General features: G+C 42.5%; 7 protein-coding genes across 7 annotated transcripts; 4 read left to right on the forward strand and 3 right to left on the reverse strand.

Annotated features, from left to right (window-relative positions):
• Nucleotides 1–4,297: 4,297 nt before the first annotated feature.
• Nucleotides 4,298–7,273, forward strand: SERLADRAFT_433019 (uncharacterized protein; the record flags this gene model as incomplete). The annotated part of the gene is made up of 7 exons (XM_007313184.1): nucleotides 4,298–4,393; nucleotides 4,464–4,544; nucleotides 4,602–4,659; nucleotides 6,502–6,644; nucleotides 6,701–6,895; nucleotides 6,961–7,086; nucleotides 7,133–7,273. The coding sequence occupies 7 exons, from the start codon at nucleotides 4,298–4,300 to the stop codon at nucleotides 7,271–7,273; spliced, it is 840 nt and encodes a 279-aa protein (XP_007313246.1).
• Nucleotides 7,274–10,793: 3,520 nt separating this feature from the next.
• Nucleotides 10,794–11,411, reverse strand: SERLADRAFT_433020 (uncharacterized protein; the record flags this gene model as incomplete). The annotated part of the gene is made up of 2 exons (XM_007313185.1): nucleotides 10,794–11,169; nucleotides 11,239–11,411. The coding sequence occupies 2 exons, from the start codon at nucleotides 11,409–11,411 to the stop codon at nucleotides 10,794–10,796; spliced, it is 549 nt and encodes a 182-aa protein (XP_007313247.1).
• Nucleotides 11,412–15,094: 3,683 nt separating this feature from the next.
• On the reverse strand, nucleotides 15,095–15,340 carry SERLADRAFT_377364 (uncharacterized protein; the record flags this gene model as incomplete). The annotated part of the gene is made up of 1 exon (XM_007313186.1): nucleotides 15,095–15,340. A coding segment is annotated over one exon (246 nt), but the record flags the coding sequence as incomplete, so codon positions are not given.
• A 1,582-nt stretch (nucleotides 15,341–16,922) lies between these two features.
• SERLADRAFT_405174 (uncharacterized protein) lies at nucleotides 16,923–17,357 on the forward strand (the record flags this gene model as incomplete). The annotated part of the gene is made up of 1 exon (XM_007313187.1): nucleotides 16,923–17,357. The coding sequence occupies one exon, from the start codon at nucleotides 16,923–16,925 to the stop codon at nucleotides 17,355–17,357; it is 435 nt and encodes a 144-aa protein (XP_007313249.1).
• A 2,984-nt stretch (nucleotides 17,358–20,341) lies between these two features.
• On the forward strand, nucleotides 20,342–21,934 carry SERLADRAFT_412703 (uncharacterized protein; the record flags this gene model as incomplete). The annotated part of the gene is made up of 5 exons (XM_007313188.1): nucleotides 20,342–20,420; nucleotides 20,511–20,703; nucleotides 20,735–21,072; nucleotides 21,128–21,375; nucleotides 21,425–21,934. 5 exons carry the CDS (start codon nucleotides 20,342–20,344, stop codon nucleotides 21,824–21,826), a joined length of 1,260 nt encoding a protein of 419 aa, XP_007313250.1.
• Nucleotides 21,935–22,593: 659 nt separating this feature from the next.
• SERLADRAFT_433023 (uncharacterized protein) lies at nucleotides 22,594–23,467 on the forward strand (the record flags this gene model as incomplete). Its single annotated transcript, XM_007313189.1, has 3 exons — nucleotides 22,594–23,058; nucleotides 23,114–23,156; nucleotides 23,274–23,467. The coding sequence occupies 3 exons, from the start codon at nucleotides 22,594–22,596 to the stop codon at nucleotides 23,465–23,467; spliced, it is 702 nt and encodes a 233-aa protein (XP_007313251.1).
• A 250-nt stretch (nucleotides 23,468–23,717) lies between these two features.
• On the reverse strand, nucleotides 23,718–25,031 carry SERLADRAFT_433024 (uncharacterized protein; the record flags this gene model as incomplete). The annotated part of the gene is made up of 4 exons (XM_007313190.1): nucleotides 23,718–23,740; nucleotides 23,812–24,702; nucleotides 24,772–24,904; nucleotides 24,954–25,031. The coding sequence occupies 4 exons, from the start codon at nucleotides 25,029–25,031 to the stop codon at nucleotides 23,718–23,720; spliced, it is 1,125 nt and encodes a 374-aa protein (XP_007313252.1).
• Nucleotides 25,032–25,836: the final 805 nt, after the last annotated feature.

Here is a 25,836-nt window from a genome sequence, read left to right on the forward strand (position 1 = left end):
TACTGTGCATAGCCTACTTTTCTTTTACTATATAAACCCCTGTATTTTACCTTGTAAAACAACAACAAGAACTCCAATCCAGACTTCTTCTCTACTCTCAAGTTCACTACTCTGCTACATGTGATCCAGTGTGGTCACAACACTTCCCACTTCTACCACTGTCAACTGCTGTCATCGTCACTTCCCACTTTTGAAGTCATTGTCATCCCTTTCGATTAGAGTCCTTCTGAGCACTACAGTTTGTGCGTCAGGAGCCTACTATCACTGGGAACCTCGTCACCTCGTCATCCTCGTTGTTCTCAAACCTACCTTGTGCTACCATTAGCAAGGTAGTGCTCGTCTATACTCGCCACAAAGCACCTATCTTCCTATAAATTCAACTATCCCTCCTCCTCAAAACCCACACTCATACACCTCTGGGTTTTACTTTGAAGAATCTTTATACGTACCACCCCACGAACAACCAGAGACTCCACTGTTCTAGGAGGCAAAGCCCATAAACAAGTTCCGTGGAATCTGGGAGGATTGTGTGTTAGTTTGTTTTGTGTGTGGTTTTCTAACCACAGTTCTCATCATCGACACCGGCCTCGATAATCAACAGTTTGAAGTCTCACCAATGCATCACTCCCTCAAATTCCAGCAAACACTACAATTCTCAGCACTTTTAGCAGGGATATGCATCCACGCAATATCACAATCAGCAGAGCCTTGACGGCTTCCTGCCTTTAAACGCCTTAGTCCCTCTACGGTGTAATATTCAGAATATGATTTGATGTTCATGATTTTATTTTAGGGTGTGTCTCAACAAACTGTGCTGTGTTGCACCACATTATGTTTCACACAGAGTTGTGTCGTCAGGATGTGCCTAGCCAGATAGGAGAGGAACTGTATGGTTCCACTCAACATGTAAAGGACCAACAGGACAAGTTTCAGCGAACTGGCTGCTCGCATAATGTGTCTCATTACAGCCCTGTACAAGATCACTCCACCAACGTTCATGTTCCTTCTTGGTCCACAACCCCAGCTCAACCAGTGGTTCCCACCTTCCCTGTATCTTACTTTGGGAAGAAGATACTGCTGATATCTGTACCAAAAAATGCAAACTCGAGGGATCCGATCCGCAAGGGTTACTATCACCCAGACAAAATCATCTTCCTTAATCAAACTATTGAATTGTATAAAGTTTACTTACCAACTGTCCACTTGTACCCTGCGGAGTCCATTGCGAGAGCGAGTATCTTTGAAAAACTCTCAGAATTAGTGCAGGCCGACAAGAGTCTTCATCAACATGCAAGACAAAGGCTTAAAGGTTCTCCGTGTTCGAAGCTGGTTTGGCATCTCAATCAAAGTTTACTCAATGTAGTGCTTACATTTCTCGTGCAGGTGTTCGACACAGGAAAACAGTTCTGCTTGTTGTTGGGAAACTGTAACAACCAAGATTTACTCTGGCGCACACAGGAACACATTATAGAGAAAGATGATGAGGGAGTGGTTACCCCTTAAGATGCAGAGAGTTAGTTGGTATACAACAGGAGGACTCGCTGAGGAGTCTTCTGGATCTATTGGGGTATATATACTACTACAGGGTTGTTTGTACATGTGTACTATACAGTTGATAGAGATAGTGGCTGATGATGTCATGGGGCCTAGCCCACATGGCCAGCTCCACTGTGTGAGAGAGTTGTGTTCTAAAATAAGAAGAAAGGCAACGCGGCGCAAGAAAGGGAAATGCCACGTGGCACCATGTGTGAAAACTAAAGTACAAGGTTAAGGCAGAGAATAAAAGTAAAGAGAAAGTCCAAAAATTGTGTTATCGTAACAGAAACCAGTCACTTACAATACTCCTAGAGTATTTTGGGTCTGTCTCTAAGGAAAAGATGCAGGGTATATTTTGGGCTGCGCTTAAGGCTGGGACAGTGTTTTGGATGTCAGATCCCAACATTTTTGACACAATCTGGTATAGATGTTTGTTCTAAGGGTATGGTTTGGGTCTGCAGATGCTTTGGGGCACCTGTATGGACAGGAATTTGCAGAAGGAGCTGCTTTGAAGATAACGCCAATAGCTTCCGCAATTTGTTCTGTAAGTCCCATTCTTGGTATGTTTAACCATGAAGTGCTTATTTTATACTCTGTATTAGCTTGAAAGGGCCATGGTCAATTATCTCACTAAGCAAACCAAGTCAAAGTCGGTATTTGCAGCAGTTCCTTACAGTGCCCAATATTGCCATATTGTCAACACACTAATGGATGAGATAGTTCAGGAGGAAAGTCTTTACTTTAGAAATGAGATGATGAATTTGGGCAGCTCCGTCTATCATTGCATTGGACACCTTGTTCATTTTGGTTCAAAACTCACAACGACAGCTATCTGAAGACATATATAGCACAATTATCATAATATTAAAGTGTCGGTTTATTATATATAAGCACATAAACATTATGGGTGTTCCAGGTGGATTTTAAATTAATTATTTTGAGGGACATTCTTCTGAACTTCCAGAGGATACAGAAGCAAACCACTTGTCGTCTTTTTCCTCAAGTTCCATACAAGTGAGTACAATACTGGCTGTTACAATTAATGTACCTACTTACACTTCACTTTTCGTACTTTTACTTTTACTTTTTCCAAGTCACATGATTGATCATGTGACCATTGACTTTACTTTATATTTTCGACTTTTCATAGTCACATGACCTGTCATGTGACTCATCACCTGACCAATGTCTAGACTCATCATGTGATTGGTCACATGCTAAACATCGGACTTTAAACTTTACTTACAACTCTATAGTACATATGTACAAACAAACCTGTTGTAGTATATATACCCCAATAGATCAAGGAGACTCCTCAGTGAGTCCTCCTATTGTCTAGCACAACTAACTCACTGCAGCCTAAGGGGTAACCACTCTTCATCATCTTTTTTATAGTGTGTTCCTGTGTGCGCTGGAATAAATAATTCTTGGTTGTTACAGCATCATCATTATGAGAATGGGTAGGACTTGATTTACAACAAAGCATTACTAGAGTTAAGGGAAATTTGAGAAGTAAGTCCCAACACTCCATGAACTTAACTCAATATACTCACAGCCAACACAGATAGTAGAAAGGAGAAAGATTGTCTGAGGGAGACAATACTTGAGCAGAGGGATGGTGATACACGTCAGTGAGTATTTCTCATAACCTTTAAGTAATTATTTGGTTGGTACACTGAAAAGGAATAGGCAACCCTGAATTTGTGGTGACTTGGCAGGGATTTGGCAGTAAGGCAGCTCTTCTCTTCTCACACATGACTCCTCGCATGACTGAGAATCAGATTATGGGCATCTTGAAATTGCGCTCATACTGCCATGTTACTAGTAGGGAGTGCAGTTGAGCAGACCTCCCCTAACCTTCCCTTTTGATGCCTGAGAATGCTTGAGGATTTAGAATCCACATGAATCCCGCATGTACCTTTGTTGTGATGACATACTTGCTAAAACCTCAAAAGTTATTCAGAATAACCATCAATACATAGCACTCAAATTGAACATGAAGATACTCACACCAAGGTCAGGTTCTCTTCTTTGCCATGTTTTATCAATATTGCTCTTGGAAGTGATTTGGTCACGCTAAGGTGCATTTCCACTCCTACTGAATGATCCTGTTTTCTTGCAGATGTCAAACTGATGGGCAATTGCATATCTGAATGTTCCAGACCATGTCCCACACTCCTATTGTCTTGGACTCCTATATTTTGGTATGTATCTCTTGCTCACTGTCTCCTCAATCTATGCTCACTCATAGTACACACATTCACATTTTCCCCGTATATGCACAAGCATATCAGATTATCCACTCTGGTTTTCCTGGTGGCTTCTATCATCGAATCCTGTCCGCGATGTCTATTATTGCAATAATTGTCCCAATCACTAGTGTGCAACATTGACAGTGAGTAAGTGTGGCATTACTTTGGCAATCCCCATGTTTGGATCAAAAACTCCCAGTGACTGCAGTGGCCACGCAGAGAACGTCCAAATTTAGAGTTACATTACCCACGGGCCGGTCTTTCCTTCTGTCCTTTACTCACTCTTCGCTGTATCATCATTGCCCTCTTACACTAGTCAATACATGCTGTCATTCAATCGCGGGGTAAGTCTTTATCTCATCTCATTATCTTATTTTGACGCCTACCCACGTGCCTGCAAGTATATCCGTGAGCCAAAGGTAAGCTTGCATTCCCACCTATGTACGCTATTTTCACTGCTATTTAGTAGTTTATCGTGTCCCACTACCCCCGAGTCCACCAACGACATAATGCTCACCAAAGAGAGCCATTCAGTTGTTGTGCAGGCGGAAGAGAATTGGGAGACGGTCCTACAGGTGGAGGAGAGTCGCACATTGGTTGCGCAGGTGGGGGAGAGTCATTTGGTGGTTGCACAGACTATGAGTGAGTTTGCTCACAGTTGTTCATCCTTGCCAGCCCATCACCACCGGTGCATCAATTGTCGCCCATCACCCATCAAGAGAACGTGATTCCGAGGAAACTCAAGCCTTGAACAGGGTACATCTCACATTTTACTACATTTATTCATTATCATTTTCCCTTATGGTCATGTAGGCGGACCAATTCTTGATGTTCTCGAACACTTCTTCGACTGTCGCACGGGGCAAATTTAGTATAGTCGGGGGTAATCAAGAGCACAATATTCATTACCATTTTTACCTTTTCCCTCGCAAGGTTTGGTTCTTTGATTCTGAGTGGGTTCAGTTTGATTCTTTCTATGTTTCTTGGTTTACTTCTCTTAGCCATTCTGCTTTCTATTTTTTCCATTCTCAGATATCTTTTTTAGATTAGGTGCTTCATCCTTAACACAGTGATAGATAGGTCACGTTGGTACACTTGCTTGTAGAAGTTTCTCAAAGATTTGGAGGCAGCCTTACAGGGATTTGCTCATAGTAAGTGCCGATACACTAAACGTCCAAATCAAAATAATGTGATATAATGGACAACAGCTACTGGTGGAGATTCCCCATTCCCTCTCAAAAACTCTATCATTTGGAGGTCATCCTCCATCATATTGGATGCTTCATACATATTCTTGTGAGGCTCTACAAAAGTTCGGTATAATCACGCTCAATTTCCTATTATTATGGACTAATTTTCCCTCCTCCCTCAGATATCTCGGTGCTTCTCAGCTGGACCACAGGTGGCCCATCTCAGTCCAGTAGTAAACTCATCCCAAAGTAAGCTATCTAGCCTACATAACCAACGCTAGAGAATGGAGAAGGAGGACTATTCATTTATGACTTCTGGGTCATATTTGGGCTCCAGGTCCCAGCCGTCTTTCTTTTGACCTTCATGTTTACCTGTGCAAAAGCTGTTGAGGACGTTGAATCAGTGTCTATCAAAGGGAATAAAAGAGGTAAACTTACTTTATCATCTCTCTACCTTCCCGAAGCAAAGTCTCATACTGATCAATTTCAGCCTGCTTTTGATGGTGAAATTCCAGCAAAACCCTCCGTGCCTCCAGGAAAAATTTCATGATGTTGCCCACAGGAATATCAGTCCAGTAATAGATCCAAGTAGGATCAACGAATATGATGTCTTTGACTGTGGTAATGCCGCCTTTTTGAAGATTCAGGAGAAGAATATGTTTTTGCAGGCGGGTCTTAGCAAGATCAAGCAACAATATTATCTCCTCAACATAAGGATAATCCAAGTGCGGATATGTATCAATATCGCATTTCCAGGAGAGCATCAATGGAATATAACACTTTCCATGTTCATCTGGCCATCTTAGACTGTGATGTTTCCTTAGTGGATTATGGTTGTGCAAGACTCCCTTTCGATGGCTCAGACCTATACTGCTATGTGATCTCGTTGTTCCTGCTGGTCTTGCTATTAGAAATGTGTAAGCATTCCACTTACAAGGAAAGATCTTTACACCTGCTTACTTTGAATTTTGATACTCATGTTGACCATATTCATGCTTGTAATGTAGATGGCAGATGGTAAACATCAATATGTTTCTGGTAACAATTCAAATCTGATTGCCCTTTATAATCTATTATTTGTTGGCCAATAACATTTGAGGTAAAGAGTTCCCTAAATTCGGTTCCATGGATCAGTTACTTACATAATATATGAAAGCAAAGGTTGAGCACCAACCTATCCATCAGCAGGAAGTATCTGCTGACCCAGCAGATGTCAATAAATATATTACAATCAATGGGTTGGATCTCAACCTGCAACGGGTCTAACGCTGTGCGGTGGGTGGCCCCCCAACCCTGCCTAATGGTTGGGCTCAATAATTGATTATAAACAAAAATTTTGCTAGTTGACCATCAACCTTCTAATTTCAGCCTGGAAAACTGGTGCAGAGACTAGGTATCTGATGTTGAAGTTAGATTTGGTGTTGTATGATTGTCACAACGACATGCTTAAGGGCAATCTTTTTTTTTCTCCCTAAAAACTCGAAAGTCCATCCCAGGTCGGGAATATCTTGTTTCATCTGCAGTACCTATGGATGCATCTTCCCCTCCTCAAAACATGGATTCTGCTACTGTGCATGCAGGGACAAAATGCAGGTTAGAGGTCCTTGAACAGCAGCGTGAAGGATTCAGACACGGGCATCAAAAACCTTTGTCTATATATAAGCAGGTATGTTATTTGCTTTCCAGCTTACATCCCTTCTGACGCTCAACTTTGTCATCAAGCTCACGAAAGGGGCAGATGGTGCTTGCAGGGATGATGCAGGGAAAATGAAACCAGCTGTTGTTTTGTGGTTATCAGAATTTTTTCCAACAATGTGTTCATGTTCTCCTCTCAACACAGTTGACAAAAATGGGCAAGGTTTTGCTCACAGCCTTACGGGATACCCCCCCGTCCTTGCAAATATGACTGGAATGACGGTAAGTATGTCCCAACCGCCGATTGCTACAATGCTGACTCCTTGTTTAACAGTGTCAAAGATCAGATCCGGGACCGACACCCAAAGTTTCTCGCCACGGCTATGAGCTGGCCTAGATTCCTTTACTCAAAATACACGGATGACTCCAAGAACCTAGAGAAAGGATTTCTGCAAGGTACTCTACTTCTCAAGGTCAGTATTTTCTCCCACCATTTCTGTCTCTAACATTTTATCTTAGGCATACAAATTCATATTCACATCACCAACATCTGCCCGAGATGTCAAGGACAACAAATGTGGACCCCCCTCTTCCCCTTCACAAACAAGTCAAACATTTACATCACAATTGCACAAGGGGACATGTAGCTTCACTACTTGAAATGTCTGTTGTGACGCCTCGCTCCATTGCATATATAGCAGTACAAGTAAGTTGCCAAGTTTTTCTCCTGCAGATAGCTTCCCAAACTCAGCATGAAGTTACAGTTTGCTCTTTCAAATGTCGGATCGCCAAGATCCAACGATGGCAACTTTGACTATATCTTATTCCATAACAACATAGTGGATTTCTTTGAAAGTCCACCTGGTCCTGCGGCTATTGCAGACATTGAGGAACTTCTGCTATGGTGGTTTTGGCCGCTTTTTCAGTATTTGATAACTCAAAGCATGTTGCAGAAAAGCATTCAGTCCCTCGCAGGCAGCAGTGTACAGTCCACAGGTTGTTGAGGGTATGTTGGTTGCTCGACTAGCTGCTCAATGTGCCAGGAATCAAGGAGCACCTGTGACAACACCAACAAGACACAACAGGAGGACTTGCTGAGTCCCTCCCCATATATTGCTCCAGTATATATACTAAAATATTTGAGGTACTGTACAGTTGTAAATAATGTTCAAAGTCCGATGTTTAGCATGTGACCAGTCACATGATGAGCCTAGACACTGGTCAGGTGATGTGTCACATGACTGGTCATGTGACTATGAAAAGTCTGAAATATAAAGTAAAGTCAATGGTCACATGATCAGTCAGGTGACTTGGAAAATAAAAAGTAAAAGTACAAAAGTGAAGTGTAAGTAGGTGCTGGTATGTCAATTGTAACAGCACCTCAGTTATTACAATAGTTCGAGTAATAGCTAATTATGATACCAAATGGCAATTCAATTTTTTATATGATCTTTTGCATATTTGTGCTCGCAAGATCTGTAAGATGTGTGATCTAGTTGAAAACTAAGAAGTTTGTTGTGCGTTGACATAGTCTTTGATATCCATAACAACATGAGTGTTCATGGTCAGAGCATATAGATATGTTGTTCCTTGATCAGTTATGTACGGCCGTTTAGTATTTTTGTAAGTTGTTATGACTTTCTTCAGCATAGCTTGCCTCATATAATATGTGTGAAACAATCCATTGTCTGCAAAAACATTACCCTTTGCATATTACATGCTTCTCATGTCCCTATTGATATATTTTGTTTCTGCTTTTGCAAGAGTATGTGATATATGATCATGTGCTTTTGCTATTCTTACGCAGGTTATAATTTCACAAGGATATGAGAGAGACTGACCACCTCGAGACATCTTAGGTCAACTTTAGCAGTCTTCCAAATAAATATAAAAAATGGTAAGATATTGATGAAGGCATGCAAGTATCTTACTATCCCCAATAGTTTCCTGAATGCCATAAATTGACAAAGCAACGCAAAACCAAAGTACTGTTACTTCTGAGTACCAATTTTGTCCATGATTTTAGCTCATGTAGCCACCCTTACCTCTTTGTAGTTTCTCATACACACATCGCAAGTTATTGGCATATATTGCATTAATACCACCCTTTGTTCTGGACATGTCATTGTAAAACTGTATATTTTGGTTATAAGTTGATCAGCCCTGTGATCAGTCTCCAGTTTTTGGCAATCCTTTCAAAATATCGGCAACCCTCCCCTCTCAGACATGTCATTGTAAAATCGTACATTTTTCCCAGAAATTTATCAACTTGCGTAATTTTCAATTGCATTTATAATAGCCAACATCATTTTTATGAATTGGTCGCGCAATAATTTATTGGAGAAAAATTATACCACTTTACAAAGGCACAAAAATGTTCACTCGGTATTCAAGTATTCAATCTAGTGTACATATCAATGTCAGATATTTCACCTATACCATATCTCCTGTTCCAGATATACCGCTGGCAATCTGCATACTTTAGCTAGAACTTTGTCAACCCCCATGCATTATCTCCGATTTTCAGCAGCTATTCTAAGACTTCAAAAACCTTTTTGCATTTGTAAAATGCAAAAAGCAGGTGAGAGGAATTTACTACTTTGCAAAAAAATTTACTATTTTTACTTTATTGAAATCAAGACAAAATTTGAGGTATCATGATATTTATTTACCATCGTGCACCAACATTTGTTTGTCCTAGATTATTGCAAGAAAATCTCAACACCCCTGCATGTCCATGTACCTTTCATTGTTATATTACAGATACACATCATTATTGACCCTATTGCCAATGATGAAGTTCGTTATAATGCCTTGGTTGCAAGTATAAACTTAGTCATAATAGTTACAGATATTTGTGTAATTCTAGCCTTTATAAGGTCATTGCAATCTCGTACAATAAAATTCATAACCCGTTGATGCTTTCAACTGCTGATAAATTCCAGTTTCCTGATATGCAAGGCATATGATAACGCCCTATCCCAATCTGCGGAAATGGGAGTTTTTCTCAATTGCTAAGTATGATAGTGATGATAGTGTAGTGCACTGTGTAGTACTGTGACTGTAATATAGTGGTCAAAATCACTGTATTTTAGTAGGCAGATGCACTGTAAATGAGCAAATTGCCAATGAAAATCTCAGTGATATAAATCAATGAAACCAACTATTCCCTGTCTGAGCATTAGTGCATTATATTTTGACTTTCAGTGCACTATCCACTGACTACTATTGAAGAATCTCACTGATCAGTAGCGTCACAATCACGTGCCAAATACACTGTTTTATTAGCAACTAGTATCAAAATAAGCAGTATGGTACATAATGTAGTCACAAGTGAGCACAATATGAATATAGAAATACAAACTTGATGAGCAAAAATGAGACCTGGGACCAGATTGACAGACAAAGAGCAAAGAGTAGGAATTTGGAATATTAACAGGCTAGTTGAGAAGAATGTGACAACAAAAAAATAAAGGCAAGTCCAAGTGAGAGGGTCTTTCAAACTTTCTTGTGTAGTTGCAATTTGGGTGGAATTATGTCATCAGCCAATTCAAGCTGAGTGTTGTGAGGTGTTCTTGCATAAGATAGCACACATATGTGTGGGACTCACCGCTAATGTACCAGAGAAATTTGAGGGACCAGCGATAGGAGGGCTTGGGATATTGCTTTTCTTTTTTGTGGTTTTGGCTTTTGATGCAATCTTGCAATTTTGTGTGTTGTGTCATGGATTCGGAGATGAACTCAGACTTACTTTTGGTTTCTTTGTGAGTGGCTCTGCTTTCTAGTTGTGCGTAACACATGTTTGGGTTTGGGTTAGTATATAAATTATATATTTAGACAATAACAACGGGGGCACAAACCATTTTTGCTGTTGAACTTTTGTGGGGCCTAGTACTTGTTGTAACCTTGACTTCAGGCTCCTTTGTATGAGATATAAAGCCAGACGACAATCTGTACAATATGTGATGCACTAGAGTAACCTCTGCTTTTTTAACCATCCAAGCCTCAAGAAGCATAAGTAAATAGTATACAGGGCACATATTGATAACCTATATTCACCTTGGGTTTGACCTTTGACAGCTTTGCTGTGTCTGAGCCTTGTGGTGTGGTCTGAGTCTCCATGGTATGACCCAGTGCATCAGTCTTTCATTTTAAGACATAATGCAATTTTACCCACCTTTTACTTTGTGGCCTCTTCCAAAAAACACTCCTTAGCAATGTCCTTGAGCTCCTTCCGGCGCATACTAATAATCTCAGTATGTTCTTTCATCTTTGTGCCAAACTCGGCCCTGGAGATTTTGTCTAGTTGCTTATCATTCTCTTCATACAGATGAATGTTTTGGCCTGCATTTCCACTAGCTATTATCTCTTCGTAGGCCTCCTCAAGACTGCATTTCAAGTCTTCAGATATTAGTGTACAAGCAACAAATGGAACAAGAAAGTAGCGGGTAAACCGTGAGAGACTGAGTGGCCAAAAGCTGTGAATTGGAGTAGTTTTGAGGTCTATAATCTGCACTAGAACTGATTCAATTATTGAGCTTCCTTTGGCACCATAACTGTGTTAGAAATAGTTGTCAATACACTGGCAGGACATCAGTGTGTAAATGTATATTTATATTACTTACTAGCCAGGCCTTGAATTTATATACACCTGAAGTGGAGCACTAGGCACAGATTCAAGCTTCTTAAAATTACGTCCAAGGCCTGCAGCCTCAAGGTCATCCAAGAGGTACTTGTAAACAACATTCCCTACCCGTTTCCTTTGGCTAAGAGTGACCTGTTCAAGTTCATCCCTCATAGCAATAATCCAACGACAAAAAGCATGCCAGTCAACTACCAGCGGCCAGTTTTGATGTGCACAGATGAATGTGATATTGCTGGTCTTGTGCCCACTTGATATCCCCACAAAGCTCCAGTTTGAGTCGTAGAAACCCAGTAGTATTAGACTTTCCAGCACATTTCAGCTCTCTGTACTTGCTAAATTTGTTGACCAGTTCCTGAGGTGGGTTAGCGGGTACAATATGCTTGCATCCATCTAGTGGACAGACTATGGGTATTTCAGATATGTCTGAAACACCATTACTGACTCAAACAGCATCATCCAAGTCCCCAACTTTTTTTTCAACGCTGTAGTGGCTGTTAAGTCATCAGAAACTCTGACCGATGTCATGCACCAAAGTTGATTGGTAGCATGGACAGGTGTCAATAACGAAGCAAATATTCAAAAAGACTTGCCTTTGCGCCACACAGGCACAGTGCCACGTGGAATAGTAATTAATATTGCCCTTTTTGAACTTGTGGCTGATCAGCACCACCTCTATTAGGCAATCCAGTCACGCTCACCTTTGCTTTTCCATCCGGTACTTTCCGCGTTTCGGCATTTCGGCAAATTTTTGCGTCGCCACTGGCTACACATTGCATTGCGCCCTCGCTTTTGTCGTTTCCCTTACTCCCCTTCCTTTGCCTAGCCCCACCATGGGCCCCTTCCTCTCCTTTTTATTCTCACCCAACGGTCGTTTCTGGGTCCCCATTTTAGTTCACCTCCTCGTCACCTCCACCCTCCTCCTCCTCATCTTATTTGCACCCCCACCATTTCTGATGTCACGGGGGTCCTATCCGCTTCCATCGCCGATCCGTTGACCACCACGTGCCACTGCTGATATCAGCAAAGCCCCGGCGGCCGGTCCAAATAGGGCAACAGGTCCATCTTCATGACGTCGATCTGCCATCATATACTATCAAAACATCGGTCGCTCGTCTTGCCTGGTTGGAGCGTGGGTGGGTAATTTTTGAGCTGGAGAAGGTTCATCCCCTTGCGTTGCCCATGTTCATCGCTGTCCCATTCACTTGGGTACACTTATCTTTTGTCCATCGTCTTCGCTACAGCTACACCTACCACACGCTGCCTGGGACTCACTTGTTCCAAATTGGAACTACTCCTCTCCCTCCCTCGTTTGATCAGGTGGTCCAACACAACCAGTCCATTGGTAAGGCCATGGAACCGTCAGATTTGGACTAGGTGGTGGACCGGTGGCTCCAGTTTCTTTTTTTTTAGCAGAACATTCATTTACAGTGCAATTATTTTTGATTTTTGAATCATTTTTATGGACACATATTTTTTAGAATGCCTGACTGACAATAAAGGAACTGTGTTGATACTGATAGTGTTTTGCCTTGCCCTTTTTTTTTTACTGCATCTTCCCATGACATCATGATTTTCCTGCTCTCCTTTTGCTATTGGACTTTACTTTATAGCTGTACAAACCTGTGATATTACTCACAGCATTTATTGTTCTATCCCTTTCTTTTCTTTTTTTGACAATCTTATCCTGTACTACCTACGCAGGATTCGTCAGCGTACATTCCTTCCTTCATATTCTTTCTCATTCTTTTTGCACAGCTATACTGTGCATAGCCTACTTCTCTTTTACTATATAAACCCCTGTATTCTACCTTGTAAAAAAAAAACAAGAACTCCAATCCAGACTTCTTCTCTAATCTCAAGTTCACTACTCTGCTACTTGTGATCCAGTGTGGTCACAACACTTCCCACTTCTACCACTGTCAACTGCTGTCATCGTCACTTCCCACTTTTGAAGTCATTGTCATCCCTTTCGATTAGAGTCCTTCTGAGCACTACAGTTTGTGCGTCAGGAGCCTGCTATCACTGGGAACCTCGTCATATTGTCGTTCTCAAACCTACCTTGTGCTACGATTAGCAAGGTAGTGCTCGTCTATACTCGTCACAAAGCCCCTATCCTTCTATAAATTCAACTATCCCTCCTCCTCAAAACCCACACTCATACACCTCTGGGTTTTACTTTGAAGGATTTTTATACGTACCACCCCACGAACAACCAGAGACTCCACTGTTCTAGGAGGCAAAGCCCATAAACAAGTTCCGTGGAATCTGGGAGGATTGTGTGTTAGTTTGTTTTGTGTGTGGTTTTCTAACAACAGTTCTCATCATCGACACCGAGGACTGAAAGGTAAGATTGTTGATGCCCAAGTCTTCATTCTCATTATCTGATTCCTAGTTATAGATAGATAGTGGTAGTCAGTTCTGTCATGAAATACAGGCCTAGAAATGAACTTACTACCACATGGCGACACTTCCATCTGCAAATAACAGGACTCAGAGGTTCAATATCTATTCCCTCAGCCTTACGCTTCTCACCAATAGTATGAGTTTTCTGTTTGTATTTCTGGACTATTGTGGCTGGTTCCTGTGGGACGGCTGCTGAATCAGGTGTTAGGCTAAAACATCAGACAGCTTTACCTTATCTTTCATAGGTTTTTGGCTGCCTGCAGGAACCTGCAGACAGGCATCAGCTGATCTGCCACTGTTGTATGCTAGCGCACTACTTACCAGAGATCTTTCCTTTCTAGTAATCTCTTCATCCTGGGGCTTATCTTCATCCATACAGTTTTTGTCCTCATGTCTATTAAGGACTTTGGCCAGTCCATCAAGATCATAGCCATTAAACTATAAGGATACCACAAGTAATTGAGTATTCTATTAAAATAATTGATAAAAGCAAAATTTTACCTTATCACCATCGTCACTAGTGGTGGTCTCAATCTCTTGTTTTTTCAAATATTGGATACAGTGGCGTAAAAATCTCCCAATCAGGTCATACATAGGCCAGTGACTGGGAAACCTCTGTAGATATTTGTATTTTTCTTGAGCCTAATATGGCTTAGTTAGCCAATATCTGAATGCATTTGCAGCACATACCAGTGAAAAACCATGTTGAGGACAAATTGATCTTGATTCCGCAAGGTTGCTGTAACATCAAGGTACTTCCATGACAGCTGATGTGCAACAGCCTAGAAAATGTCTAGATGTATGCATATATGCTGAGACAACCTACTGAAAATGTGTTATACTGCCTTTTTTTCTTGCCTAGTTCCATAGCTTCTTGAATATTGTATCCTTTTGGAAATGATTTTCCTGGTGAACCTTTTGGTTTGCGAATATACTTGCCTTGTTGATGATTGCTGTGGCTCCCTCGCTTTCCATGATTTTCTTTACCTATGCCACTTGATTTTGATATCAGCAATCAAAACAGAGGAAATTGTACTTACGCTGGAGCTGGTGGATTTCATATTTGAGCTCACTGATGTGGGATGCCACAGTGTTGATTTTGCTAGTCTTGTTGGTGATTTTCTTGCTCTTTGGCGCCATTAAATACTGCAAGATGTGAGGTTACAATCAACGTCACTTGGAAGGAGGCAACTGAGATTACCTACCACGTGGATATTCCCACGGTTTTAGACTTCTGCGCGATTCATGGTTGCTCAATCGCCAGGAATACCATTGCTCATACGGGATGTTTGCGTTGAACGATATGGTGAAAGTAAGGAGAAGTGGTGATGGAGGGCATAGTGGATCATTGCAAACACAAAAAAAGAGAAAAAATGATAATGAAACAAGAGCGGACAACAAAAACACCACACAATGAATGAAAAGATTTTGGATCACGAGGCAGGAGCAGAAGTGATTTTGGCCGCAAGAGAAACACCTCGCACGGTGGACATCTTGAATCCTAGCTTCTGCATTACAGCCAACAAATCTGTGCGCTGAAGAGGCTTGGTGAGGGAAGCGGCAAATATGTTACTGAGGTTGTTGGCATCCACACCACTGCAGGCGCTCATGGCAATAATAGACGAATTTGTATTCTTACTATTTGTGCTCTTGATATACTGAGCAGCGCTTTTACCATGCACTAGTAACAGACCAGATCAGCTACAAGAAGCAAGTGATATGACAAAAATAACTCACAGACTGCCATGTGCAATCAAATTCTATGAGACTATCAGTGATTATTCAGAGATATGTTTCCAAGAGCTACTCACTAATATCTCGCATAGCCATACTAATAGCCTCTGACCCGTCTGCAACTACAACACAGCGGCATCCATAGCGAATCAACAAAGTCTCCAACATCTTTGCTGTAATGGGGTTATCTTCCGCGAGCAGGCATGTAACGGCACAATCACTAGGGTCCGGTCCCTTCCGCAGATCAATGGAATAGACTGATTAAGGCAGTGTAACTTCATACTGGCCGGAGCCTTGACTTGCCGATGGAGGCCGGTTTTTAGAGCTGGAACCATCCCCAGCACTAGATACTGAAGCTGTCTGTAGGCGACTAGGCATAGAATTCCTACATTCACTGTTATCCAAGTAATTGAGCTTGAACCGCTCAACTGCACCAAACTCGGAAGGTTTACAAGCATGGCTGGCCATACTACCTGGAGTAGAAGGTGGAAGGCTGGCTTGAGAAGGAGACAACGCCAGAGAAGATGTGGAAGTGGCTGGAGAAGGGGGATTGGTGGATATTGTCTTCTGATCCTATGAAGTAGTCATAATGCTGGGTGGTTTCTTGATTCTCTGAGAAACACTTTGCTTACCTGAATGCATGTTTGTCAGATCCGACAAAGTGTGAGTCATGGGCACAAGATGGTCCATTTTCAATTTACGGATTACGTCATCATTGGCTTGCTTGAGAATGGGCAAATTCTTGAAGCTGAAGGAACTAAAATCATTGCGGGAGATGAGGCGGCATCACAGTTGTTGGCAACAGGAATAGAGTGGGTGGATGGCAAAGAAGTTAAGTTAGGGCTGTCTGTGGCCAACTGGCTGGAAAGCGCAAGTTGATAATCGTCATGGAATAGCCGTGGTATGGCTCCACGAGGATCAAAGTAGTCAGTCAACTCGGGATCGGTGACTTGAGGAATAAATGCGGCCTTGGTAGTGGTGTCCTTGTCCCACTCTATACCCTTGAAAAACGGATGAGCTTTAACCTCCTCAGCCCTGTTGGCTCCTAGATGAGTGCCTACATTGATGGTCATCAGTATTTGCATGAAATTGCGCACTTCATCAGAGAATTCGACTCCATGGTTGTAGACCCATTTGACCCTTGTGAGTTTGATGATCAAGAAGACCATTCAGTTCGTCGTCGAGAGTATTCTGTTAACATAGAGATGGGCTAAAATATGATGATTTAGACGCTGTAAAAAGGCCAGGGAAGAGGCCCGATGTGTCAGAGAAGAAGATTTTGAAGGGTCTTGTAGTGAAAATGCACATTGTCAACTATAATGGTCCTCTGACTCTGCCTTGTAACCACTGTTAGAATACTCGTTAACCTGAGATATAGGTCTAACATCTGGAGGTTGAAATATAAGAGGTTGATGGACAAGAGACAGTGTTTGAACCCAAGCGCTGAGCCATGGATGGTTGCCCACACAAGCTGGGTTTCGGCAAATTTAACACGGGCCCTTTCAAGCATCCTTGACGAGTCACTCCATGGACACTGGCAGCAACACCACTGAAATGAAGCACTGTTGCTGCAGCCTGAGTTGTTACAGATGGCTCACCAAAGGAGTCAGGGACCAACACTATACAAAAGCAGACCCTATGGAAGCATTGGAATCAGATGATGGTAGCAACAGTTCAAGTCTTGGTTCCGACATGAAGCCGTCAACACCGTTATACGAGCTAGAGGATACTGCAGAAGAAGAGAATGAACTTGAAGATCGTGCAGAAGGAGGTGATGGACTGAAAGAAACCACAGGAGAAGGGGATGTATTGGAGGAGAACAAAAATGCATTAAATGATCTGAAGTTTGATGAAGATAATGACAATAAGAACCTGCATCTTACGCTTGAGGAAATGGAAACCCAATTTCGTTCATGGCTTGGTCCTGAGATTGATGAGGAGCTATACAATATTTGCAAGTAGATTCTCTCCATCTCATCTATAAAATAGCTGATAGCTCGTAGGAAATAAAATCATTACTGAAGAAGATCGAGATCCCTTTTGATTAGAGTCCTTCTGAGCACTACAGTTTGTGTGTCAGGAGCTTGCTATCACTGGGAACCTCGTCACCTTGTCATCCTCGTTGTTCTCAAACCTACCTTGTGCTACAATTAGCAAGGTAGTGCTCATCTATACTCATCACTAAGCCCCTATTTTCTATAAATTCAACTATCGCTCCTCCTCAAAACCCACACTCATACATCTCTGGGTTTTACTTTGAAGGATCTTCATACATACCACCCCACAAACAACCAGAGCACCCACTGTTCTAGGAGGCAAAGCCCATAAACAAGTTCGGTGGAATCTGGGAGGATTATTTGTTAGTTTGTTTTTGTGTGTGGTTTTCTAACAGCAGTTCTCATCATTAACAGCGGTGAAGAATGATCCAGTCAGAATTGATAGACATCTTGTGGCAAAAAGAGTATTACATTTGATCAAAAACATGTTATGGCATATTAGACATAATCTTGAGTTTGAAGGCTCGAGCATTATAACAATGACTTCAAAAGTGGGGAGTGACAATGACAGCAATTAACAGTGGTAGCAGTGGGAAGTGTTATGACCACACTGGATCACAAGTAGCAGAGAGTAGTGAACTTGAGATTAGAGAAGACGTCTGGATTGGAGTTCTTGTTTTTTTTTACAAGGTAAAATACAGGGGTTTATATAGTGAAAGAAAAGTAGGCTATGCACAGTATAGCTGTGCAAAAAGAATGAGAAAGAACATGAAGGAAGGAATGTACGCTGACAAATCCTGCATGGGTAGTACAGGATAAGATTGTCAAAAAAGGAAAAGAAAGGGATAGAACAATGAAGGCTGTGAGTAATGTCACAGGTTTGTACAGCCATAAAATAAAGTCCAATAGCAAAAAGAGAGCAGGAAAATCATGATGTCATGGGAAGATGCAGTAAAAGAGGGAAAGGCAAAACACTATCAGTATCAACACAGTTCCTTTATTGTCAGTCAGGCATTCTAAAAAATATGTGTCCATAAAAATGATTTAAAAATCAAAAATAATCGCACTGTAAATGAATGTTCTGCTGAAGAAAAAGAAACTGGAGCCACCAGTTTACCACCTAGTCCAAATCCGACAGTTCCATGGCTTTACCAATAGACTGGTTGTGTTGGACCACCTGATCAAACAAGGGAGGGAGAGGAGTAGTTCCAATTTGGAACAAGTGAGTCCCAGGCAGCGTGTGGTAGGTGTAGCTGTAGCGAAGACGATGGACAAAAGATAAGTGTACCCAAGTGAATGGGACAGCGATGAACATGGGCGACGCAAGGGGATAAACCTTCTCCAGCTCAAAAATTACCCACCCACGCTCCAACCAGGCAAGACGAGCGACCAATGTTTTGATAGTATATGATGGCAGATTGACGTCATGAAGATGGACCTGTTGCCCTATTTGGACCGGCCGCCGGGGCTTTGCTGATATCAGCAGTGGCACGTGGTAGTCAACGGATCAGCGACGGAAGCGGATAGGAAGTGGTGACATCAGAAATGGTGGGGGTGCAAATAAAATGAGGAGGAGGAGGGTGGAGGTGACGAGGAGGTGAACTAAAATGGGGATCCAGAAACGACTATCAGGTGAGAATAAAAAGGAGAGGAAGGGGCCCATGGTGGGGCTAGGCAAAGGAAGGGGAGTAAGGGAAACGACAAAAGCGAGGGCGCAATGCAATGTGTAGCCAGTGGCGACGCAAAAATTTGCCAAAATACCGAAACGCGGAAAGTACTGAATGGAAAAGCAAAGGTGAGTGTGACTGGATTGCCTAATAGAGGTGATGCTGATCAGCCACAAGTTCAAAAAGGGCAATATTAATTACTATTCCACGTGGCACTGTGCCTGTGTGGCGCAAAGGCAAGTCTTTTTGAATATTTGCTTCGTTATTGACACCTGTCCATGCTACCAATCAACTTTGGTGCATAACACCGCATTGCCCTGCTTTTAGGCGTTCAACCTCTGGATATTCACTGCTGTATTAACTCCTGTATTGCCTACACAAAGAAGTATGTTTATAACAAAGACTGCCCACACTGCCTTGAACCGCGGTATACTGCTTCACGGAAACCCCATCGTATTTTCTCATACATTCCATTAATTCCTTGCCTCCCAGCCATCTTTAAACATGAGGACTTGGTGCAAACACATTCATATAGGTATCAATACCAGCACAAACCTGGTAAAATCTGCAATGTCTTTGATTGTGCATGGTATCAAACATTGCGACAGCAGAATGTAGTTGTTGATGGTGTGGAACGACCGCACAAATATTTTGATGGCAAATATGACATTGCATTGGCACTGTTGGTTGACAGCTACTTGTTATTCAAGCGCCGTTGTGGTGGGCCATCTGCAACCCCAGTTCTCCTTCAAAACCTCAACATACATCCCCAGAAATGTACACATCTAGACAACCTCATTTGTGTTGGTGTTATACCTGGCCCTCATCAACCTAAGGAACTTGATACATTCCTCGAAGCTTTGGACGATGAGCTAGCCTTGTTAGCAGATGGTGTAGAAACCTTCAATGCACTCACAGATATTTTGACTTTCATGCTTACATCATTTTTGAGAACGGAGAGATTGTTGCCATTGAAAAATTACTCAATATCAAAGGACATAAGTCTATTATAGTGCACTTGGCACTCCAGACGTTGAACACCAAACTCGTTATTCTGTGGATCCCCAAAATCTTCCCTTGCGCACACACAGTGAATTCCTAGCTACCTTTCAAAATATTAGATGCAGCACCTTCTAAGGCACAAAGAGAAGGTATTTCCAAGCAGTCTAGTATTTGTGGCCATCCTGCATTGCAACGTGTCAGCTCTCTTGACTATGCTAACTCATTCCCTTGGGAGTGGATGCATCTGTTGCTCAAGAATGTGGTGCCAACTCTAGTGAACATGTGGTCAGGCCGTTTCAAAGGCCTTGACACTGGATGCGGAGACTATGAGATCCCACCTCAAATATGGGACCAAATAGGTGAAGAGACAGCCAATGCCGTTTAGGACATTCCAGCATCCTTTGTCTGAGCCCTTGGAAATATAGCAGAGGATCGTTCAACATTTACAGCTGAATCTTGGGGGTTCTGGTACATGTACATGGCTCCAATCCTACTGAAGGGCCATTTCCAGAAAGAGAAGTATTACACACACATGTGTAAATTATCCGACCTTATGAAGTTGATGGTGCAGTTCGAGATTAGTAAAAAAGAGGTTGATCTGCTGGAAGTGGGACTTATTGAGTGGGTAGAGCATTATGAAAAGTGAGTTGACCACCCAATTATATATGCATAGACTGATGGTACATAGGTACTACTACCAATATGAAGAGAACCAATTACCTGTCTGTACACTCCCCATCCATGGTCTGTTGCATATTGCAGCAGGCATTTGTTTCTGCGGCCCTGTCTGGACAAGTTGGACATTCTATATGGAGTGGTACTGTGGCTACCTACAAGCTGGTTTACGCTCACACCGTTTCCCTTGGAGTAACCTCAATAAACAAGTTCTGCATGCAGTGTATCTAACTCAACTGAAGCTAAAGTATAACCTAGATGATGAACTGAAGGATTTCCACTCTAGTCAGCACAACTATAGTGTACTGAAGCAAAATGAGAAAATATATCCAGATTGTAAGTGTTATATCTATGTTTACCTGGTATTCTAATGCCAAATTTGCTGTTTAAGATCCAGACCATGTCATGTGTAGCCCTTACCGTATAAAACATAAGCCCAACAGTGATACTAGACACAGGATCAGCATATACATCTGCACACTCATTGGTGGTCAAATTGATCAGATATTGCCTCGCTTACCTGAAGTAATGCCCCTTTGGGGAAAACTACACATTGCTGCTGGTGGTGATGTTGTTCGAAGTGCTTTTGCAATGAAAAAGAGCAACACATTATCACAATGTGATAATTCTTTTGTGCGGGTACGGGTGGTTATTTTATTTTATTTCAACCAAACTCATTTGCATCAAGTATGAGATCTCTTACACTGTACAAGAACACAGGAATACCACTGTCACTGCCACTCATTATGGCCATCTCAAACAAATACTTGTCTGCCAGCTTGGAAATGATGATTTTTGGAAGGATCTATCTGGTCGTGGACTTCTATTGGCAATCATCACACCATGTAAAACTGAGGATAATGATGCATCTTTGGGAGTTGCTGTGTATGGTGGATTAGCAGCTGCCATTGCCACGGACATTTGTAACATCAAAGCTGTTGTTGGACAAGTGAAGACAAGAGGAAGGTGGGGAATTATAGACCGAACAAGTGGTCTTGCTTCTGTCGCTTTCACACACCAGGACACAGAGGGAGTGGAATCTGAGTTTTATGACTCCGGACCAGGCTCAGATGATGACTTTATGCAATAGATTGCCTCAAAACTCTTTGATAAAAATTCAGTGATTGATCAGAATGATTAATTGATTTTAGCACTTTGTACATCATTGACTTATTGTAATATACAATGAACATCAGTGATCAGTGTTAACGCTGAATACTAGTGATGGTGGTTCCAGTGATGCGGTCACTGGGCTTGGATCAGTCAGTGATGAACTAACTGGCTTTCAGTGACCTTACTTCCCACAGTGAGTGACGGTGTCATAAATGGTCCTCAAACCTCACCTAGCGCTTTTGTTAAGGTTTGCTTAGGGCGCTCCTTAAGTGAGTGTTAAGGAAAAAAGACGCTCCAGCATTGAGCGGCAATACTGTAGGATTTAAAGTCAGTAGATACCAAATAGTTGCAAAGAAAAATGAGAAAAACCAGCCACAGTCATGTCATGCGGAAATTGAGATTAGTAAGCTGCCACTTTGGGTAGTCGAGTAAGTTCGAGCAAAGATAGCACACTCTAGGTTCAATAACAACTTAATAGAAGCACAGAAACACCCCAGGCTCACATATAAGGACAGGACCTTGAGAATAGAGCCTAAAGTTTTGTCTCAGCCATGCCTAGAGTCTCTGAACGAGCTCAGCTTTTTTCTGCTTTGCAGAATGCCAAGCAACATGCTTTGAATATCTTTATTCAGCGTAAAATTGCTGAATTGATTTCTGAAGTAGAATTGCACACTGAGGGGGGGGGCATTGCCTGGTGATGGTTCTGATTCCTCCCACTCTTCTTCCTCTTCTTCATCTTCTGGTATGGACAATATCATCTTAGCTCATACCGCCAATCTGTTTGCCATTGAAGATAACATCCTTTCTACTTGTGTTCTCACCTATCGTCCTTCGGCCCCTTATGTTTCTGTATTTCAATATCTCCATGAATGGGCTGAAAATGACCGTCCTATTTTTTGCCGTCTGATGCGTACCTCTTCCTCTACTTTTTTTGAGATTGTGAAGAGGCTGAAAGATGGCCCAAGCTTTCATAATAATTCTAATAACCCACAGGCTCCTGCTGAGCAGCAGATTGCATGTGCCATATTCCGTTTTGGACACTATGGCAATGCAGCCTCTATTAAGGACACTGCTACATTAGCAGGAGTTTCTACTGGGTCTATTGTGAACTATCCAGAGCGAGTCATGATAGCCATTCTCAATAGGCATGATCTGTATATCAAGTTTCCCCAGGATGGAGATGCTGATAAGAAGAAAGCAAAAGAGTGGGTGAGGAGCAGGATCAATTCTTATATGCTCTCTTATTGACTGATATTGGACCTAGATACGTGTCTGTACAGAGCATGCTTTTGCAGCTTTGAAAGGACGTTTTCAATCTCTCAAGGATTTGAGGATCAATATTAATGATACCAATAGACATAGGTTTACAATGGCATGAATCAAATGCTGTTTGATCTTGCACAATATGATTATTGATATTGAAGAGAAGAGGGGAGAAAATACAGCGGATTGGGCTCTTGAGGAGGGATTGGAGGAAATCAGTGACAAGGAAGAAGACTTAGAGATGACAGAGGATGAGGGGATACCTGCCTTTGATAATTCTTTGTCTAATGGCCAGAACTTTCCTAACAGTCTTATAGGTCCAATTTTAAGAGCTCTGGCCAGAGCTTCAGCTTAAATACATGTCTTATTTCTTGTGTCTATTATGTACCTTGTGTATTGAATGTTATATGTTATGCCTTACATCTTACAGAAAGAACTAGAGTGACAAAGTCTTATAACAGGAACTCACAGTGAAACACATTAAAGCAGCATGACATTGCAAACATATAAGATATACAATCATATAGTCCATACTATCATGTAATGACAAAGCAACATACAACATATAACAAAGAAAACAAAGGGGGGGGAAGCATACTCAAGCATTATCCATGGGGGGGAGTGATGACTACAACAATGAAAGAGAAAAAACAAAAAACAAGTATACGATGAGTATATAGCTATAGATACTACACTTACACAGCCTCATCCCCAAACGCCGGGGGTCGAGCTTCTGGCGTTTGATGACATTGCTGCCTTTGAGGAGCACAAGGAGCTGGCTGTTGGCCTCTTTAAGTGCCTTGGCGTGCACTGATTCACAACCGCGCTTGCTAGAAGTCTTCTGGGTGGGGGGGGTGAATGCTGACGATGTAGAGCCAGATGGACCAGGGGGGAAGGATGAGAAGCCGGTGGTGTCAGAATCTGAGCCAGCACTAGACTGGTAAAACGATCGCCATCCCCCCTCCTGTAAAGCAGGGGAGACAGCATACAGGGAGGCTTGAGATGAATGTGCGGATGAGAAGAATGGGGGGGAGGTGCCGCGTCCTTGAGGGGGGCTAAATGTTGGGCTGCGAGCACGACTCACACCCCTGGTCCTGGACACAGACCCAACACTGTGTGGTTCTGAGTCCTCCTCAAGGCTTGGCGTATCAAGCGAGAAATTGTCCGTTACAGAGGGAGGGGGGATCTGGTTCAGCAGTTGTTGTAGAGTTGTGCTAGCAGGGCTGCGCACATATCCCGGATGCGCCTCCAAGGCAGCATGTAGATGTTGCATAGACTGCAGCACGTTCTGGTCAAGAGCAGGCACTATGGGGTCCGTACAAGTAGATGCTGGAGGAGGGTCTGTACGAGGAGGTGGTAGTGAAGGAGGGGTTTCGGCTGGTGAGGGCTGATGAGTCGGGGCCTCAGCTGGCAATGGCTGGCAATTTGGAGAGATATCTCTAGATCGGCCAGATCTAGAGAAAATTTCGGAGGCCTCCTTGCTATGGTCATGACCTGGGGATGATGAGATGGCCAGTATGTTGATGGAGGGTATCTCCCTCCACCAGCCATGCAGATCCTCCCACCATGGGAGGTTGATTTTAAGTTTTTCTAAAAGAAAAAGCGGTTAAAAAAACTGCAAGATCAAAAAGAAGGGGGAGGATGAGGGGAGGGACTTACCGATGTCATGCACCAAAGTTGATTGGTAGCATGGACAGGTGTCAATAACGAAGCGAATATTCAAAAAGACGCGCCTTTGCGCCACACAGGCACAGTGCCACGTGGAATAGTAATTAATATTGCCCTTTTTGAACTTGTGGCTGATCAGCATCACCTCTATTAGGCAATCCAGTCACGCTCACCTTTGCTTTTCCATTCAGTACTTTCCGCGTTTCGGTATTTTGGCAAATTTTTGTGTCGCCACTGGCTACAAATTGCATTGCGCCCTCGCTTTTGTCGTTTCCCTTACTCCCCTTCCTTTGCCTAGCCCCACCATGGGCCCCTTCCTCTCCTTTTTTTTCTCACCTGATGGTCGTTTCTGGATCCTCATTCTAATCCACTTTTCCGTCACCTCCACCCTCCTCCTCCTCATTTTATTTGCACCCCCACCATTTCTGATGTCACCACTTCCTATCCGCTTCCGTCGCTGATCCGTTGACTACCACGTGCCACTGCTGATATCCGCAAAGCCCCGGCGGCCAGTCCAAATAGGGCAACAGGTCCATCTTCATGACGTCAATCTGCCATCATATACTATCAAAACATTGGTCGCTCGTCTTGCCTGGTTGGAGCGTGGGTGGGTAGTTTTTGAGCTGGAGAAGGTTCATCCCCTTGCGTCGCCCATGTTCATCACTGTCCCATTCACTTGGGTACACTTATCTTTTGTCCATCGTCTTCGCTACAGCTACACCTATCACACGCTGCCTGGGACTCACTTGTTCCAAATTGGAACTACTCCTCTCCCTCCCTCATTTGATCAGGTGGTCCAACACAACCAGTCCATTGGTAAGGCCATGAAACTGTTGGATTTGGACTAGGTGGTGGACCGGTGGCTCCAGTTTCTTTTTTTTTAGCAGAACATTCATTTACAGTGCAATTATTTTTGATTTTTGAATCATTTTTATGGACACATATTTTTTTAGAATGCCTGACTGACAATAAAGGAACTGTGTTGATACTGATAGTGTTTTGCCTTTTCCTCTTTTACTGCATCTTCCCATGACATCATGATTTTCCTGCTCTCTT

The sequence above is a fragment of the Serpula lacrymans genome, assembly GCF_000218685.1.
Source record: "Serpula lacrymans var. lacrymans S7.9 unplaced genomic scaffold SERLAscaffold_2, whole genome shotgun sequence".
NCBI lineage: Eukaryota > Fungi > Basidiomycota > Agaricomycetes > Boletales > Serpulaceae > Serpula > Serpula lacrymans.